The 19,910-nt window shown below is 40.5% G+C and overlaps 1 protein-coding gene across 1 annotated transcript in view; it reads left to right on the top strand.

The window, feature by feature from the left end:
- The window catches only part of FAM227A (family with sequence similarity 227 member A), an 80,897-nt gene extending 72,511 nt beyond the window's left edge, over nucleotides 1-8,386 (top strand). The window contains exon 16 of the mRNA XM_089921328.1: nucleotides 7,206-8,386. Coding sequence (XP_089777454.1) covers nucleotides 7,206-7,344 — 139 coding nt within the window. The 3' untranslated portion in view covers nucleotides 7,345-8,386. The remainder of the gene's footprint in view (nucleotides 1-7,205) is intronic.
- Nucleotides 8,387-19,910: the final 11,524 nt, after the last annotated feature.

Here is a 19,910-nt window from a genome sequence, read left to right as displayed (position 1 = left end):
GGAAGAAGAGGGCTAATGTCATTCTCAATCTCTGTCTCTCGGTCCCTCTCTCTCTCTTTCTTTAAATATATTTTTAGAGGAGTTTTAGGTTCAGAGGAAAATTAAGAGTAAGGTACAGATGTTTCCCATGCACTCTTGCCCCACCACATTGCAGAGCCACCCCCATTATGGACTTTCCCCACCAGAGTGGTATATTTGTTACAACTGATGAACCCACAGTGACACATCATAATCACTCAAAGTCCATAGTTTATGTTAGAGTTCACCCTTGGTGTTATACATCCTATGAGTTAAGACAAATGTATAATGACATGTATCTATCATTATAGTATCATACAGAGTATTTTCACTGCCCTAAAAATCCTCTATGCTACTCTTATTCATCCCTCCCTTCATCAGAACCCTGACAACCACTGATCTGTTTATTGTCTCCATAGTTTTGCCTTTTCCAGAATATCATATAGATGGAATCATACAGAATACAGCCTTTTCAGATTGGCTTCTTTCACTTGGTAATATGCATTTTAGGTTCCTCCATGTCCTTTCATAGCTTGGTAGCCCATTTCTTTTTAGGACTAAATAATATTACATCATCTGGAGGTACCATAGTTGATCTGTTCACCTACTGAAGGACGTCTTGGTTGCTTCCAAATTTTGGCGAGTATGAATAAAGCTGCTATAAATATCCGTGTGCAGGGTTTTGTGTGGATGTAAGTTTTCAACTCTTTGGGTAGATACTAACGAGTGTGATTGCTGGATCCTTTGGTAAGAGTGTGTTTAGTTTTGTAAGAAACTATCAAACTGTCTTCTAAAGTGGATGTGCCATTTTGCATTCCCACCAGCAATGAATGAGAGTTCCTCTTGCTCCACATTTAGTGTTGTCAGTGTTCTGGATTTTTGCCATAATAGGTGTGTAGTGGTATCTCACTGTTGTTTTAATTTGCATTTCCATGATGACGTGATGTGGAGCATGTTTTCATACGCTTATTTGCAATCTGTATATCTTCTTTGGTGAGGTATCTGTTAAGATCTTTGGGGGCTTCTCATTGTGGTGGCTTCTCTTGTTGCGGAGCACGGGCTATAGGCGCTCGGGCTTCAGTAGTCACAGCACGCAGGCTTCAGTAGTTCCGGCACGTGGGCTCAGTAGTTGTGGCGCGTGGGCTCAGTAGTTGTGACTCTTGGGCTCCAGAGCGCAGCCTCAGCAGTTGTGGCTCACAGGCTTAGTTGCTCTGCAGCATGTGGGATCTTCCCAGACCAGGGATTGAACCCGTGTCCCCTGCATTGGCAGGTGGATTCTTTTCTTTTTTTTTTTTTTTTTTTTTGCGGTACGCGGGCCTCTCACTGTTGTGGCCTCTCCTGTTGCGGAGCACAGGCTCCGGACGCGCAGGCTCAGCGGCCATGGCTCACGGGCCCAGCCGCTCCGCGGCATGTGGGATCTTCCCGGACCGGGGCACGAACCCGTGTCCCCTGCATTGGCAGGCGGACTCTCAACCACTGCGCCACCAGGGAAGCCCTGGCAGGTGGATTCTTAACCACTGCGCTACCAGGGAACTCCCTTTGGCCCATTTTTAAATCAAGTTTTTTATTTTCTTATCACTGAGTTTTAAGAGTTATTTGTATATTTTGGAAAACGATCTTTTATCAAGTGTGTCTTTTGCAAATATTTCCTTCCAGTTCATGGCTTGTCTTCTCATTCTCTTCACATCATCTTTTGCAGACCAGAAGTTTTTAATTTTAATAAGGTCCAGTTTATCAATTCTTTCTTTCATGCCTCAAGGCTTTGATGTTATATCTAAAAGGTCATCACCAACCCCAAGGTCATTTAGATTTTCTCCTATGTTACCTTCTAGGAGTTTTATAGTTTTGCTTTTTTTTTTTTTTTTTGAGTTTTGCTCAAAATGTGTATGCTCCATTTTTGAGTTAATTTTTATGAAAGATGTAAGGTCTCTGTCTAGATTCTTTTTTTTTTTTTTGCACGTGTGTGTCCAGTTGTTTTAGCACCTTTTGTTGAAAAGACTGTCTTTGCTCCATTGTATTGCCTTTGCCCCTTTGTCAAAGATCAGTTGATTATACTTATATGGGTCTCTTTTTGGGCTCTCTATTCTGTTCCATTGATCTCTTTGTCTATCCTTTCACTGATATCACACTGTTTTAATTACTGTAGCTTTATAGTAATTCTTAAAGTCAGGTAGTGTCAGTTCACCAGTGTTGTTTTTCCCCTTCAATATTGTGTTGTCTATGCTAGGTCTTTTACGTATCCATATAAACTTTACAAATCAGTTTGTCGATATCCACAAAATAACTTGATGGGATTTTGATTAGGACTGCATTGAATCTACAGATCGAGTTGGGAAGAACTGACATCTTAACAATATTGTCTTTCTATCCATGAACTTGGAATATCTCTCCACTTATTTAGTTCTTATTGATTTCTTTCATCAGAGCTTTAGTAATTCTCCTCATTCAGATCTTATACATATTTTGTTAGATTTATACCTAAGTGTTTCATTTTTGGGGTATTAATGTAAATGGTATTGTATTTTTAATTTCAAATTCCACTTGCTCATTGCTGATATATATCAATAGGAAAGAGACTGACTTTTAAAATTTTTATTTTATTTTTATTTTTTGGGGTGCCGCACCACACAGCTTTGGGATCTTAGTTCCCCGACCAGGGATTGAACCCAGGCCATCGACAGTGAAAGTACGGACTGCCAGGGAATTCCCACGATTGACTTTTTTTTTTTTTTGCGGTACGCGGGCCTCTCACTGTTGTGGCCTCTCCCGTTGCGGAGCACAGGCTCCGGACGCGCAGGCTCAGCTGCCATGGCTTACGGGTCTAGCCGCTCTGCGGCATGTGGGATCTTCCCAGACTGGGGCACGAACCTGTGTCCCCTGCATCGGCAGGCGGACTCTCAACCACTGCACCACCAGGGAAGCCCACGACTGACTTTTTTATATTAACTTTGTATCCTGCAAGTATGCCATAATCACTTACTAGTTCCAGGAAGTTTTTCGTCAATTCTTTTGGATTTTCTACATAGATGATCATGTCGTCTGTGAACAAAGACAGTTTTATTTCTTCCTTCTCAATCTGTATACGTTTTACTGTATTGTATTGTATTTTTGCATTAGCTAGAACTTCCAGTACAGTGTTGAAAATCAGTGGTGAGAGAGGCATGGTTGCCTTGTTCCTGATCTTAGTGGGAAAGCTTCAAGTTTCTCACCATTAAGTATGATGTTAGCTGCATATTTTTGTAGATATTCTTTATCAAGTTGCAATAGTTCCCCCTATTCCTAGTTTGCTGAGTTTTTATCATGAATGGGTATTGGATTTTTATAGTGCTTTTTCTGCATCTATTGATATGATCATGTGATTTTTCTTCTTTAGTCTGTTGATGTGTCAGATTATATTAATTGATTTTTAAATGCTGAACTGGCCTTGCATACCTGGGACAAATTTCACTTGGTCACAGTGTATAATTTTTTTTTTTTTTTGCGGTATGCGGGCCTCTCACTGTTGTGGCCTCTCCTGTTGCAGAGCACAGGCTCCGGACACGCAGGCTCAGCGGCCATGGCTCACGGGCCCAGCCGCTCCGCGGCATGTGGGATCTTCCCGGACTGGGGCACGAACCCATGTCCCCTGCATCAGCAGGCGGACTCTCAACCACTGCGCCACCAGGGAAGCCCTATAATTATTTTTATACATTGTTGGATTGACTGGCTTGTATTTTGTTGAGGATGTTTGCATCTATGTTCATGAGAGATATTGGTCTATAGTTTTCTTTTCCTGTAACATCTTTGTCTGGTTTTGGTATTAGGGTAATTCTTGACTGGTAGAATGAGTTAAGAAGTATTCCCTCTGCTTCTATCCTCTGAAAGAGATTGTAGATAATTGGTATAATTTCTTCCTTTAATGTTTGATAGAATTCACCAGTGAATCCATCTGAGCCTGGTACTTTCTGTTTCTGAAGGTTATTAATTTTTATTCAATTTATTTAATATATATATAGTTCTATTCATATGGTCTATATCTTCTTGTGTGACTATTGGCATATTGTGTCTTTCAAGGAAGTAGTCTAGGAATTCCCTCGCAGTCCAGTGTTTAGGACTCAGTGCTTTCAGTGCCGGGGCCCATGTTCATTCAATCCCTGGATGGGGAACTAAGATCCTGCAAGCCGCACAGTGAAGCTGGAAAAAAAAAGGAACTGGTCCATTTCATGGACCAGTTGTTTATAGTACTGCTTTATTATCTTTTTAATGTTCATGATTCTGATATTAGTAATTTGTGTCCTCTCTCTTGTTTTCTTACTTAGCCAGGCTAGAGGTTTATCAATTTTATTGATATTTTCAAAGAACCAGATTTTGGTTTTGTTGATTTTCTCTACTGATTTCCTGTTTTCAGTTTCATTGACTTCTGCTCTAATTTTTATTATTTCTTTTCTTTTGCTTACTTTGAATTTAATTTCTTCTTTTTCTGGTTTCCTAAGGTGGGAACCTTAGACGATTGATTTCAGGTCTTTCTTCTTTTCTAATGTATGCGTATAATGCTATAAATTTCCCTCTAAGCACTGCTGCCAGCACACTCAGCAAGCACCTTCTCTTTCGAGGAGCATTTCCAGAATCCCACAAGTTTTCATAAGTTGTATTCTCATTTTCATTTAGTTCAAAATATTTTTAAATTTCTCTTGAAATTTCTTCTTTGACCTATGTGTTATTTAGTAGTATGCTGTTTAATCTCCAAGTATTTTGGGATTTTCCAGCTCTATCTCTGTTACTGATTTTCTAGTTTGATTCCATTTTGGTCTGAGAGCAGGCATAATGTGATTTCTCTTATTTTAAATTTGTTAAGGTATATTTTTTGGCCCAGAATTTGGTCTGTCTCGGAGAATGTTACATGTGAGCTTGTGGAGAATGTGTATTCTGCTGTTTGGGGGTGATGTAGTCTACAGATGTCAATTACATCCATTTGATTGTTGGTATTGTTGAGTTCAACTGTGTCATTGCTGACTTTCTGCCTGCTGGATCTGTCCATTTCTGATTAGAGGGGTGTTGAGGTCTCTAACAATGATAGTGGAGTCATCTATTTGTCCTTGTTATTCAATTATTTTTTGCCTTATGTAGTTTGATGCTCTTTTGTTAGGATCATACACGTTAAGAATTGTTATGTCTTTTTGGAGGACTAACCCCTTTATCATTATATAATGCCCTTCCTTATCCCTGATAACTTTTCTTGCTTTGAAGTCTGCTCTGTCTGAAATTAGCATAGCTACTCTTGCTTTCTTTTGATCAGTGTTAGCACAGTATATTTTTCTGCATTCATTTACTTTTAATCTATAACCACATTCTCTTTTAAGGAGCACTTCCATATAACCACATTCTCTTTTAAGGAGCACTTCCAGGGCTTCCCTGGTGGTGCAGTGGTTGAGAGTCCACCTGCTGATGCAGGGGACACGGGTTTGTGCCCCGCTCCGGGAAGATCCCACATGCCGCGGAGAGGCTGGGCCCGTGAGCCACGGCCGCTGAGCCTGCGCGTCCGGAGCCTGTGCTCCGCAACGGGAGAGGCCACAACAGTGAGAGGCCTGCGTACCGCAAAAAAAAACACAAACAAACAAAAAACGAGCACTTCCAGAAGTCCCAAACAACATTTCCACTTATGTCTCATTGCTAGAATGTGGCTACAGCAATTTCTTTCTTTTTAATAAAATATTGTTTTAAAAACATTTAAAATGTTCTTTTATTAAAATAATAATTATTAATATTTATAATTATGATATAATTGTAAATATTATAATTAATATTTATAATATTAATGAGGTACAATTTCCCGTAAGATTTGCCCACTTTAAGGGTACAAAATTCAATGACTTTTAGTAAATTTACAGAGATTTGCAACAATTACTACAATCTAGCTTTAGAATTTTCTATCACCCCAGAAAGTTCCCTCATGCCCATGCGTAGTCAATTCCTATTACCCTCTCCCTTTTTAATAACCTCCCTGGAAATACCATATAACATTACCAGTTTATTTCAAGGGCCAGATATTAATCACATGGTGATGTTGGTTTCAAAGGAGCCTGGGAAATGTGTGACAGGTTTTTTTTTTAAATCTGGCTCCATTGCTAAAGTAAAAGGAGCGAGTGGATGATGGGTTGTTAACTAACCATCTGTATCACAGATAGATGGTGTTATACTCTCCATTTCAGAGATGAAGAAACCAAAGCTTAATGAGTTAAGAAATTTAGCCAAGGAAAAGTTTCAGTCTTAAACCTTCTAGTCGAAATTTTCCTTCAAACCAGAAAAAGACCACATTTTTTTTAAACTAGGAGTTTAGCTTGAGGCCCACCTGTTTGAGCCATGGAATACTATAAGTTCAATGGTCACTCATTAGCAGTCTTTCTGATATCCATATTAGATTCTCAGAAATACAAAAAGCCAACTATTTTAATTCACCAATATTATTGTCATTCCCTCAGACTTGACTATCCTTCAACTACTTCTTTTTTTTAATTGAAGTATAGTTGATTTACAATGTTGTGTTAATTTTTGTTGTACAGCAAAGTGATTCAGTTATACATAAATATACATTCTTTTTTATATTCTTTTCCATTATGGTTTATCTTGGGATATTGAATGTAATTCCCTGTGCTATACAGTAGGACCTTGTTGTTTACCCATTTTATATAATAGTTTGCATTTGCTAACCCCAAACTCCCAGTCTGTCCCTCCCCTACCCTTTCGACTACTTCTTAATCTAGCTAACCCCTCACTAACCCTTAAAACCCAGTTCAGGCATCACCTCCAGGAAGTCTTCCCTGACTTGCCTTCTCAGGGTATTGTCTTGTGCTTTCCTGATCACATGCCACAGAACATAGCCTACTCTAGTTATAAATTTGCTTGTCCATCTCCCTAGATTGAGGTTTGTCCTTAAGGTCAGGAATACTGCCCTAGATGACCTTTTTTTCCCAGGGCCTAGTGCAGGGCCTGGCACCCAACAGGTCCTCAGTCAATACTTAGAAGATGAATGAGGGAGCTGTTGCAGTGTGTCCAGCACTCTGCTTCAGTTATTTGCTATTGCCAATGTTACTGACTGTTTTGTGAACTTTTTCTTTCAATACCTATCAAGATTCTACTGAAACCTTTGAAGAAATCGCACTGAATTTTTGAGCCAATTTTTGTTGATGTCTTTTTTGTTTCCCCCACAGGAAGGAAAAAGAGGAGAGGGAAAGCGAATGGAAACAGAAGTTGAACTACTCTTCCTTCTCACCATCAAGCCCTGATGAATTCTATTCCCTGGAACTAGGAAGCCCCTACAAAATCTCTGATATTTCTACTACCAGGTAGAACAACAACAGGAGAAAAAAATTGGGGCCAAACACTGAGAAATAGAAATAACTATTCCCAGGATAGGGGAAGGATTCCACTGTAGTTTTTCCTAGGCTGAGTGAAAAGCAGGAGTGGGGAGATTTTTGCTTAGGTCACTACTTTTAGTCGTGCTAACAATACTAAATTATAATATAATAATCATGGCTACCATTAACTAACTGTTCACTCTGTACCAAGCACTAAGGTAAACACTATACAAACATGACCTCATTTTAACCTTCATAACAGTCCTATGAGGTAGAGATTATCCAGTGCATTTTATACAGCAACAAGCCCAGATTTGGAGAGGTTTCAAAAGTTCCCTGCAGCAGACCCTGGGTAAATAACAGTAGATAAGACACAGTCCCTATTCTCAAGGGGCTCACAGTCTGATAGAGAGAAGGCAGATATATCAACAAATAAATACCATAAGTTCCAGAAGTGCTGTTAGACAAAGGAGACAAAGAATGCAATGGCCTGGGAGCCATGCAGACACATTTTATAGAAGTGGCGTCCCTTGACCTGAGTCTGGAAAAGATAAGATGTTTGTAAGGCAGGAGGAGGTGGATGAGGCAAGGGGTTGGCATTCTCAGTAGATGGAGCAGCAGAGGCAAAGGCTCAGAGGCAGGAAGTAATGTGGCAGGAGGTCAAGAAAGTGTGTGAGGGGCTCCAGGAGAGGTGAGCCTGGAGAAGATTCCTGGACAAATCATGAAGGGATTTTATTTTCTAAGTCGTGGGGAGCCACGAAAGATATTAAACAGGGAACCACGTGGCCATATTTGGATTTTTAAAGTCCTGATGGCAGATGGTGGTCTCCATGAAGGGAGTATGTATGTACTTTGAGGGATTTGCAAAGTCTCCGGCAAACATTTACCTCTACGTGAAACCCTGACTATACCACTTGATCAGTAGTCCCCAAGCTTTCTTGATCTTGTATCTTTCTTAGTAAAACATTTATGAGAACTCAGCCCCTAATAATATATTAATTATTCAGTAATAATATATATAGTTCTATGCTAATAGAATATGTATACTATAATATAATACATACAGAAAATAGAAATTAAAAAGAATGAGATAAAAATATATAAATAGAAGTTCCAATATCTTCTCCTATAATGGATCCATTGTGGATCCATCTATGGGTGGGGATGACTACTCTGGATGAACCCCAAGTAAAAATTAACCAGGTAAGGGAGTTACCTTTTAGTTTCCCCCACAGGAGAAGATGAAGCAGTAGAAGGAGCTTTGACTCTAAAAAGATCTGGGGTTTGCCCTGCCCGCTCTGTGACTGCCCTGCCCCCTCTGTGACTTTCACTTAAGTTACCTAAATTCTCCGGGCCTGTTTCCTTGGCCATAAAAAACGTGGAAGTTTGTTAATATGTAAACAAGCTAACCCATATAAAGAGTCTGGCATAGAACTTGTCAATAATTAATAGGCAATATATTATTGTTCTCATAAGCTTCTTACATTCCTTAATCCAGGAAGCCTTCGAGCATGCTTGAGAGCACTGGTCTGCCCCAGCCCAGAAAGACTCCCTGGTCTTCTAAGCCCTGGACCAGCTGGGTTCTCATCTCTTAGGGCAGTCCTTACCCTGTGCTTACCCATCATGCGGGACTGAAATGTCGAACTTCCAGAAAATATACAAGTTCTTATTCATAGGGAAGAGCCTCCAAAGTCTAATAGTTTCACATTCAGATGGGGCACAGCCTGTGTCCAAAAATGTCCCCCTAGACACCTCTTTCAGAGATCATTAAGGACTGGTGACCCCAGACTTTTAGGAGCCTGAGGAAGAGCAGACCTGCTCTTCCTGTTACAAACACTGGAAGGGAAATTGAAGGGAAGATTTCCCTGGCCCTGTGATAGGCATATTCCATCGGTTATCTTATTGAAGTCTCAGAACAGTCCTGTGAGGTAAATTTTATTTTTCTTGTTTTTTTTTTTAATATTTATTTATATTTGGCTGTGTGGGGTCTTAGTTGTGGCACACGGGATCTTTCATTGTGGCGCATGGGCTCTCTAGTTGTCCAGGTGGGCTCCAGAGCGCGTGGGACCTGTAGTTGTGGTGCACGGGGTCAGTAGTTGTGGCACGTGGACTTAGTTGGCCCATGGCATGTGGGATCCTAGTTCCCCGACCAGGGGTCGAACCCACGTTCCCTGCATTGGAAGGCAGATTCTTAACCAAAAATAGGAAAGTCCCCCTATTTTTCTTGTTTTTCAAAGGAGGCAACTAAGACTCACTTGAGTTAAGGCCCCATGGGTCTCTTTCAAAAATCCATATCTCATCAGGCTACTCCTTTGCTTAAAACCTGCAGTTTCTTCTCAACCCCTAAGGATCCTAGGGATAAAATCCAAACTCTTAGACTCGAGGCCTTCATGAGGTGGCCCTGCCCACCTCCCCTCTCTCCTCTGTCTTCACCCACCACTCCCAACCACCTTTCAAGCCACATTGGGCCCCTGCAGCTGCATTAAGAGGCCAAGTTCTTCCAGCCTCCAGGCCATGCTTGGCACAAGCTTCTTCCTCTGCAGGAAAATTTCCCCTCCTACCCCTGGCCTCCTTCCCCAGCCAGCTCCTCCTGCTTCTTCAAAGTCAGTGCAAATAATGACTCCTCCAGGAAGCTTTCCCTGACACACACACAGAAGATCAGGGTTCAGCACTTCTCCTCAAAACTCTCAGACCTTCCATACCATGAAAACTTGCTGAGCCCAAAGCAGTGCAAGGAACTACATTGGAACATTCTGGACTGGGAGGTTTGGGGCAGACCCATTTTTGAGAAAGCATCCAGCAGGTGTTTCGCATAGTTTCTGCGCTAGAATAGAGGACGAAGCCAGCTTCAAGTGCACTTGCACTGAAGAGTAAAGGATCAGATGCTGACATACTCGGCATTTCCCTGAGTTCAGAGCCTTGATTCTCCTGTCTGTCGGGTACAGGACAACTAGAAGTCATGGTGCTCTTTGCAGAAGCCTATAAAAATATTACCAAATTATTTTGGTAATAAAGAACTATTGACTAAGATAAAATATAAATCTTTAGATAGCTGCCAAGTTATCTTAAAATAACATAACACATAATATGTTAAGAAATCACAACTAACTTTTCTCTTAATTATAACTTTTACTTACTCATTTGTTTTTATCACCTTGAGTACGCAACACAGTTGTGTTTGCCAGGTCCTTATTCTCTCCTAAGCATGATACGTGTATTATTTAATTCTCACAGCACTTCTGTGAGATATGGGATGTTGTTATCCTCATTTTACAACTGAGGAAACTGAGGCTTAGAGAGGTTAGTGACTGGCTCAGGTGCTCACATTTGGTAAGCAGTGGAGCCAGGATTTGAAACCAGTAGTCAGACTCCAGGGCCTGGGCTACAGCCTAACAAGGCTTAAGAGGTAAACTTGGGACTTCCCTGGTGGTCCAGTGCGTAAGACTCCACGCTCCCAGTGCAGGGGGCTGGGGTTTGATCCCTGGTCGGGGCACTAGATCCCACATGCATGCCGCAACTAAGGGTTTGCATGCTGCAACTAATAAGTTTGCATGCCACAAGTAATAAGTTCGCATGCCACAACTAAGACCCGGTGCAGCCAAAATAAATAAATAAATAAAGATTAAAAAAGAGGTAAACTTAATATGAAGAAAGTTTTATCAATTCATTTTTTCCTTTGATTAGAGAAACAGTCACTGATATTGGAGTATAGCAGCATGGTTTGCACCCCATTGGTTTAGGCTATGGAATCTCCAGGTTAAGAGGGGCTTTTAATACTATTGTTTTTGACATCCATTTTAGAATTTAGAATGGAAGAGGAAACAACCAATTCAGTTCATTTTAACAAGTATTCACTGCTCTTTCCTCTTCCTTGAGCATACTTTGGCCACTTTTTCATCTGGCTAGATCCTATCTGACCCTTAAAGCCCACTCAGATGTTGTCACTTCCAGGAAATCTCCCCAGACTGCCCTAGTGACTGCCTATTTTGTACTCCACCAAATATGTCCTACTGTAGTCGTGGAGTTGTCTGTCTCCCTCTCTGTACTGTAAGTCTCCCAAGGGCCTTTTATCATTAAGCATTGAGTCTCCTGCACCTGTTCCTGTGGCTGGCACATAGTTGGGATTCAGCAAATTCTTTTTTTTTGGCCATGTCATGCAGCTTGCGGGATCTTAGTTCCCTGACCAGGCGTTGAACCTGGGCCCCTTGGCAGTGAGAGTGCGGAGTCCTAAGCACCGGACCACGGGGGAATTCCCGGGATTCAGCAAATTCTTGATGAGGGAATTAATGATTAGCTAATGTGTGTTTAGCATTCTGCTCCAGTTAATTGCTTATAGAAAAAAATAACTTATTACATTTTAGAACTTTGTCTGTCTATACTCAAAGTTAGGAATAAAGCCTCTTAAAAATCACACTTTTTAGATTTTTGTTTTTATTTTAATTAAAGTAATACATATTCATCCTTTAAGAATCAAATAGAGAGGCAACTCTGGGGCCAGACCACCTGGGTTTTAATCCTAGCTCCACAACCTACTAGCTGTGTAAGCTTGATCAATCATTTAACTGCTCTGCATCTCAGTTTTTTAATCTGTAGAATGGGGATGATAATATTACGTATAGCATAAGGTTGTTATGAGGATTAAATTGGTTAACATTTGTAAAGAAAGCACTTAGAACAGTGTGTGATGCAAAGTAATATATAAGGCACATTAAATTAACTGATTGAATTAACTAATGCAAAGCATAATATAAGACTTATTAAATTAACTAATTAATAGTTCTACAAAGCTTGTTACAGAAAACTGCACTCCTCCGGAACCCCTTTCCCATTCCTCAGCAACACTTTCCACTTTCTTAACTGATTGTTTTGGTATTTGTTTTCCTCCATATGTCTAAATACCATGGTGCTCTGCCTCCTTGATTTTTTAGTGTTAGGCATTATCTATTGAATTCACACTAGGAAAAGTGAGGACTGGGCTCTCTCTCACTTGCACACACTTCCACTCTCCCATCCTCCCAATGTGTCTCTGTTGTGATTCTGGTTGGATCATTAATCAGCATTATTATACTATCAACAACACTGCCATGAGCTACAGAGTATACTTTGGTTATTTTTATTTCTTGCAAAACTTTTTGCTATCCCTGGAACTAAGTCTCTTTTTCAATCTACCTGTTTTCTTTCTTTCTTTTTTTTTTTTTTTATGTACTCATCTCAGTTTATCTCCAAATTTTCCCTTGGTTGTATAAGTCTCCCAGTACATTCAGACACTTTACATAATCTATCAATTCCACCTTCATTTCCCAGCCTTCTGATCTGCTTCACTCTAAGTGGTTGATTTCTGGGCTGTTTATATAATCCTGGGGATTCCTTTCTTCATTCTCTTGATCACACTGGTTTTTTAATCTGTTTCTGTTTGTATCTTTATGGTTCATCCACAGAAAGGTCATCAAGAAGTCAAAACCAATGCAGAAAAAGTAGTCTTCCTTATCCTCTCACCTTCCAGCTCACCTGCATGAATCCTTATCCAAGAATCAGAAGGACTTTTTGGATGAAGCCTGCACATGTTGTTGGATTTAATCTAAAATAGAAACAACAAAACAAACAAATAAAAAATAATACTGTAATACATTTAGTCATTCGTAGTCATCCATGGGACAAAGAATATTAACGTCCTCTCCTACCCTGGGCCAAAGTCAGGATTTAAACTGACATAAAATCACCTCATTCATTCATGCATTTGCTTACTAACTCTTTCATTCACTTGTTTATTAATAACAACACTATGGAGTATATATTAGTATGTATTATATGTTTTATATAACAGTAATCATAGGAGACATCATTTATTGACTACTTACTATGTGCTAAGTACTCTAAATCCTTTTCAAACATTATCTCAGATTAACCCTTCTACCCCCTTCTCTCCCAAGGTGGGTGTTGTTACCTCCATTTCTCCTAGGAGGACACTGGGGCTTGGAGAGGTTGAGGAAGCATTCACTAGGTATCTATCCTATACCATGCTTGCACATACCAGGTCCTGTTGATACAGAGATGAATAAAGACATAGTCCCTGGGCTTCCCTGGTGGCACAGTGGTTGAGAGTCCGCCTGCCGATGCAGGGGACACGGGTTCGTGCCCCGGTCCGGGAAGATCCCACATGCCGCAGAGCGGCTGGGCCCGTGAGCCATGGCCGCTGAGCCTGTGCGTCCGGAGCCTGTGCTCCACAACGGGAGAGGCCACAACAGTGAGAGGGCTGCGTACCGCAAAAAAAAAAAAAAAAAAAAAAAAAAAAAGACATAGTCCCTGACCTTAAGGAGCACACAGTCTGGAAGAGGGGGAGGATGTGTAAACCAATAAATGCATTAATGCTGTGCTAGAGGTTTGTGTGGAATCCAAGAAAAACCAAGTCCAGAGAGTCTTCACTGAGGCTCAGAGGTACAGGGGCCAGTGTGTAGAAAGACCTGCAGTTTGGCTGAGGGGCTTGGCCTTTATCATTTGGGCCTTTGGGCACAAGGGAGTAACCTGCTCTGTGTTAGAACAGTCTGCCCAACCCAGCCAAGAGGGAAAAAATCAAGCAAACCGCTGTTTGCCTGAACCAAGAAGCAATCAAGTATATTCTTGGGACCTATGATGTCCCCCACAGATAAACATCTTCACTTGAACATGAGTGTAATTCTAGGTGACCCTCTTGGAGAACATTACCCAGGTAAAGGGATGAAAGAAGGGTAAAAGGGAAGAGCTCAAGCTTTGGCCCCAGGAAATTCAGGGCTTTGAATCTCTGCTCTGCTTCATAGTAGATATATGACCTTAGGCCTAGTAGCTTTTGTGACTTGACTTTTCTCAACTTGTTTTCTTGAATGCAGAAAGGGAATGCCTGCCTAGGAAGGTAGTGCTGTTGTGATGGTTAAATGAGATAATTTATGCAAAGTTCCTGGCTTAGCATGTTTCACTTGGTAATTGCTACCAGCTATTGTTGTTGTTGTTGTTGTTACCATTGCTGTTAAAAGGTGTACTCTTCTCCTGAAACCAGGACATGTGGAGCATGGAAACCAGGACATGTCTTTCAGGATACTCCTTTGTACAGCTTGGGTCCAAGACCATCCCTGCTCAGACCCCTTCCAGAAATTACTGAGGACTCATAACCATAGGCCTCTCAGGAAGTTCAAGATGAAAAGATCTGTCTCTGTTCTTTGTAAGTATTAGAAGGGAAAATTATGGTGAAGAATTCTTTGCCCTTTATAAGTGGGGGATGGAGAGAGGGTAGAGTGTCAAAGGGAACTAACACTTAAGAAGCATTAACTGTGATGTGGGATAAAGCAAATGAGTAATTGTGTAATACCCCAGTTCTGTCATCCCTACTGTGGCTGAGAACCAGTATTCTCAGCATGGAAGTAAGGAAATTCAGATGTTAAACTAGAAGAAATGAAGTTAAAATCCTATAGTCCTGATTTTGAATTGATTATGAATTGAGAATATATTTTATCTTTAAAAACAAACAAATAGTTGCTAAAGAGGGGAGGAGAGGAGAGGATGGAAGGGAATACAAAGAGGCCCAAGAAAACTTTGGGGCATGGTGGTTCTGTTCACTATCTTCATTGTGGTGAAGGGTTCACAGGTTCACACACCATATACAGGCTTTAAATATTTAAATATGTTCAGTTTCTTGTATGTCATTTATACCTCCTTAAAGCTTTAAAACAACACCAAACAGACAAACAACAAAAGAAACCTACTAACTCTGTCTATTGAAATGCCCTAGAAATAAAGACTGACCAACTAGCAATGACCTGGACTGTGATTTTGAAATACAGTTTGCACTAAAAGGGATACAGGGATCCTTGAAGAAGTGTCTGGTTCCAGATCTAGGGCAGGAAAATAATGAAATGAACATGGAACATCTTGTCATACTAGACAGCAAGGAAGCTACCAAAGACGAGAGTCCTGTCAGAAAGACTCAGTAGCCAAATTAGAGAGAATCCCATTGGCTTAAGATGGGACAGTTTAAGCATAATAATAATAATAGCCATGGATTGAAGCACGTCAAACGTGTTTTCACCCATACATTCATATCATTACTTTAAAAAAATTAACTGGTCACCACTGAAGTATACTAGGGAACCAATTCATTATTTTGAAAACCAGCAAATAAAACGAATCAGCGTTTATCATGCCATTCCCATATGAACTGTATTAGCAGGTAAGCAAACAAGAGATGAGGGGAAGTTTCTCTTTTAGAAATATTCCACCTAATTAAAATATCACCATTTTGCAAACCCTAATGAATTAATGGATCTAGGTTGCTGCTTACATCCCCGAAAGATAAAAAGCCATTAAATGCCTCTTGATGGTAGACCACAATACCACCTATGAAATAGTCTTTACCAAATAATCAAATCTGGGTCTGATAATAGGAAATACAAAGGACAGAGAAGCATGTTAACACCAAGGGGATGCAATCAGCAAAATGTAGGCTATGGAAAACTCCAGAGCAAATGACTCCACCTTTTTTTTTTAAAACAAATAAGTTGCAAAGGAAAAAGAGAGGGAAATCTATAGATTAAGAGAGGCCTAAAAAGTATCAATAAATTGCAACAGGGGGCTTCCCTGGTGGCGCAGTGGTTGAGAGTCCGCCTGCCGATGCAGGGGACACGGGTTCGTGCCTCGGTCCGGGAAGATCCCACATGCCGCGGAGCGGCTGGGCCCATGAGCCATGGCCGCTGAGCCTGCGCGTCCGGAGCCTGTGCTCCACAACGGGAGAGGCCACAACAGTGAGAGGCACGCGTACCTCAAAAAAATAAATAAATAAATAAATTGCAACATGCAGACATTTTTTGGATCCCAGTTGATCCAAGCTTTAAAAAATATATGGCATTTATGAGACAATTGGGATTTTGAATGCTGCCTGGATATTTGATATTAAAAATTATTATTTTGGGGGTGCGATAATGGTGTTAACGTTTATGTTTTTAAAAAGAGTCCTTATCTTTTAGAGATACATACTGAAATGTTTACAGAAGAAATTATATGACATGTAGAATTTGCTTCAAAATAATATGAAAGGGAGGAAGTGGATGGAGGTATAAGTGAAACAAGACTGGCCATGTGTTGAAAATTGCTGAAGTTGGGTGATGCGGATATTATAACATTTTACTTAAAAACATTAAAGGCATTACTGGGGACTATGTACTTTAAAGCGTATTTTTACAGATTATTTTGTCTTCTCTTATAGCCCTGTAAACGATGTACAATTTTCTCTATTTTCAAACTGAGGCCTTTCTTGATTGAAGCTACCATTGCCCCTGTCTTAGACTTTTACAGTGTTCTACTAGGTATTCTCCTTGCCCTCTGTCTTGCCCCCTCCAATCCATTTTCCACACAGCAGCCCAAATACTTCATGTATCTTAACCCATTAATTCTCACAACTCAGTGCCAATACTATTCTTGGTTTTCACATGAGGAAACTGAAGCACAAAGAGGTTTAAATAAATTTTCCCAAGACCACATAGCTTGTAAATGGCTGAACTGTACTATAAGTCTGGCATAGTTGCCATGCCTATGTGTACTTATATCATACTTCTATAAATGGAAAATAAAATCACATATGAACATACAAGATCTGTCATATACTGGTTTAGCATATTAATAGGCTGAGAGCCTGAACACTGGAGCCAGACTGTGAACCTTAGGCAAGTTACTTAACCTTGTGGTGCCCCAGTTCCATCATCTGTAAACAGAGATAATAATAGTTCCTACCTCATGGTATCTTTGTGTGAAGTAGATGTGTTCATCTGTGGAAAGAAGTTAAGTGATGTGTTAGCTATCAACAAACGTTACCTTTGGCATCTGAGAGTTCCTTTCTCCCTAGTACCTTTCACTCCAGCAGAACCACTTGCAGCTCCCTAAATAAGCCTCTGTGTTCCCTCTGCCTTTCCCACCCTGCCCAGCTGGCAAATCCTCACTTATCCTTTCAGCCCCAAATTAAGGGTCACCACCTCTGTGAGGATCCCCCAGGGAGAGGTCTACTTGGTTCCCAACTGTGTGTATAATCCCTCTTATCTCACCATGTGTGTTATTATCTGTTTCTGTATCTATCTTCCCTAGTAGACTCATCCCTCCTTGAGAGTAGAGACCTGTCTTTATCTCCATATCCAGCAGACAGCTGGGTCCCACAGTGTTTAATAAATGTTGATTAAATAAACGGTCATGAGCATGCCTCGCTGGGTAGCTGCATGCCAAAGTTAGAAGTTTTTCAAATTTGGAAATAAATCTAAATAAATGAGAAAAGCCTCAAATGACTGATATGTATGTATGTATATGTATATGTATATACGCTACTGCAATTGCCTATAAACTTATCTATAGCCCACACTAGGGTTTGTATCTTGTTTGTTGTTGAATCCCTGGCAAAAATCACCTAGCACAGTGTCTGACAAATAGTAGGGTCAATACACATTTTAAAAAATAAATGTGCTTAAGGGGAGGTATACCCAATGAAATTCTGTTTTTGTAATGACCCTTCATTCTTAGTTCTGTACTAAAGCATTTCTCACATTTGAGCTCTTGAAACCAAGACGATGCATCCATAGGCACCAGTTTGAAGCTACCCAACTGTACACGGTGGAGTTATATGCCTCTATTTGATTATAAGGTGGTTGTCCACAGAGGGGCAGTAAAGTGTAATGGTTTAAAATTCAGGTCACCTGTAATTCCACTGCCTGTTTTTTATTTCTTAGAATATCATTAAATGACACACCTTTTTAAAAATTTGTAGAGACCTTGTAGACTCGCTGAAGGATTTGAGAAATTGGGAAAGCTAATTGACACAATTACTAATTGGTTACTAATTTACACAAAAGCTTTGGTTTGCCATGCTCTATATCTAGGATAGGAAAGTAGCATTTTGCCACGCAGGATTTTTCTCTAATACAGTCATTCTTATAAGTCTTTTACGGCTTCTGAGTTTTGTGTCATACTTGAAAAGACTTTTCTTACTCTGAGATAGTAAAAATTTTCCCATGTTTTCTTCTAGTACTTTTATTATTTTATTGTTCAGATTTAATTTCTTGATCCATCTGGAATTTATTTTGGTATAAGGTATGAAGTATGGTTACAATTTTATTTTTCTTCCAGATGACTACCTAGTTTGTTCCAACACCATTCACTGAATTCATTTCCCCACCGATTTGAAATGCCACCTTCATCATATTCAGAATTTTTGTAAGGTATTAAAGACTAGTGTTTTTTTGGTTTTGGTCCTGATTTAAGTGGAAAGATCTTCAAGTGTACTTTTGAACTACCCCAGGGTTTTGGATTTTTTTTTTTTAATTTTAAAGTTGCATATTACCATCAATATCCTATCCAAACGAAATTTTTATACTTACTTCACGAATTTGTCATTACCGAGCTCGCTTCAGTTTCTTTAAGTGTACTGCACACAACCTTCAAGTATTATGAACATTTCTCTCTCCCAGCTGTCACTACACCAAACTACATATGTTATATTTCCCTAAATCATCTCGCTGTGCTCTTTGCAGCTCTTCTGTACAGTTGATGTCTCCATCTAACAAGTTGCTCAGAAGTTACTATAATTGTTTTAGGTGAGGTCCAAAGAGAAAGCCTATCGTCACTATCCAGTTCATGTCAAAAATGGGCATTAATTTCCATTTAACATGGACAGGCTGTGTTTCCGGAAAATAACAGATTTTGAAGAACTATGGTAGCTATTTGTTGGTTCTTTAAACAATCCACCTGGGGGGAGGGGGAATGTCCTACAAACGGCCAGCTGCTATTGTGGGAATTTTTTGCTATTTATTCCAGCAAAAAAAGGTTCAGACACTGAAGAAAAAGGGTCGCCCTGTACTAGGTCTTGAACCCAAAGAACTGTTTGCACAGATATTCTTCCAAGATGCATTGCAGCCTCCACCTCAACAGATGCTCTTTCAAATGTTTCATGACTCTCCTCAACAGTCAGTTTCCATTTAAGGGGAGGAGGATGACGCTGCCAGAGATGGCTCTGCTGGCATGAAGGCTGGCCTAAAATTTCTATTTAAAAGCTGGATCAGAATATGTTTGGCTTCTGTTGTCTATTTCAAATTTCAAGTTAAGACGAAGAAAAATTACGCTCCATCGTGAATGGGCCTTGGGTGCCTCACTCACAGACTAGAGTGGCAAATGGTAAGAGAGTCACAGAGAAAGGAGAGAAAGTAGGAACGCGGACTGAGGTATTAGGTACAGACTGTGAAGCCAGATATGAAAAACTTGGAGTGAAAAGAAAAGCCTTGAGCCGGGGGAAAGACCCCCATATTCGACCTCCTAACCCGAGGATCCTGATTAAGATAAGCATTCTGCATGTCACCTGTCACCGCGTCAGCCACCTCCGCCCAGCACCCCTCCCCCGCCTCATGGCCTTCCACCTCCTGACCCCTTTCCAGCGGCCTCTCTTCATGTCAGAACACGCCCCACCTAAGGGCCTTCATTCTCACAGCTGCCTGTCTTCACCTCAGCGCCCACCTCAGTACCCGCTAATTCGATGCGTCTCCTCAGTGTCCCCACCTCAGC

Source organism: Delphinapterus leucas, chromosome 11 (genome assembly GCF_059928025.1).
Source record: "Delphinapterus leucas isolate spDelLeu-1000000601 "Yukka" chromosome 11, BTC_Dleu_Yukka2, whole genome shotgun sequence".
Taxonomy (NCBI): domain Eukaryota; kingdom Metazoa; phylum Chordata; class Mammalia; order Artiodactyla; family Monodontidae; genus Delphinapterus; species Delphinapterus leucas.
This window is presented reverse-complemented; position numbering and strand designations above follow the sequence as displayed.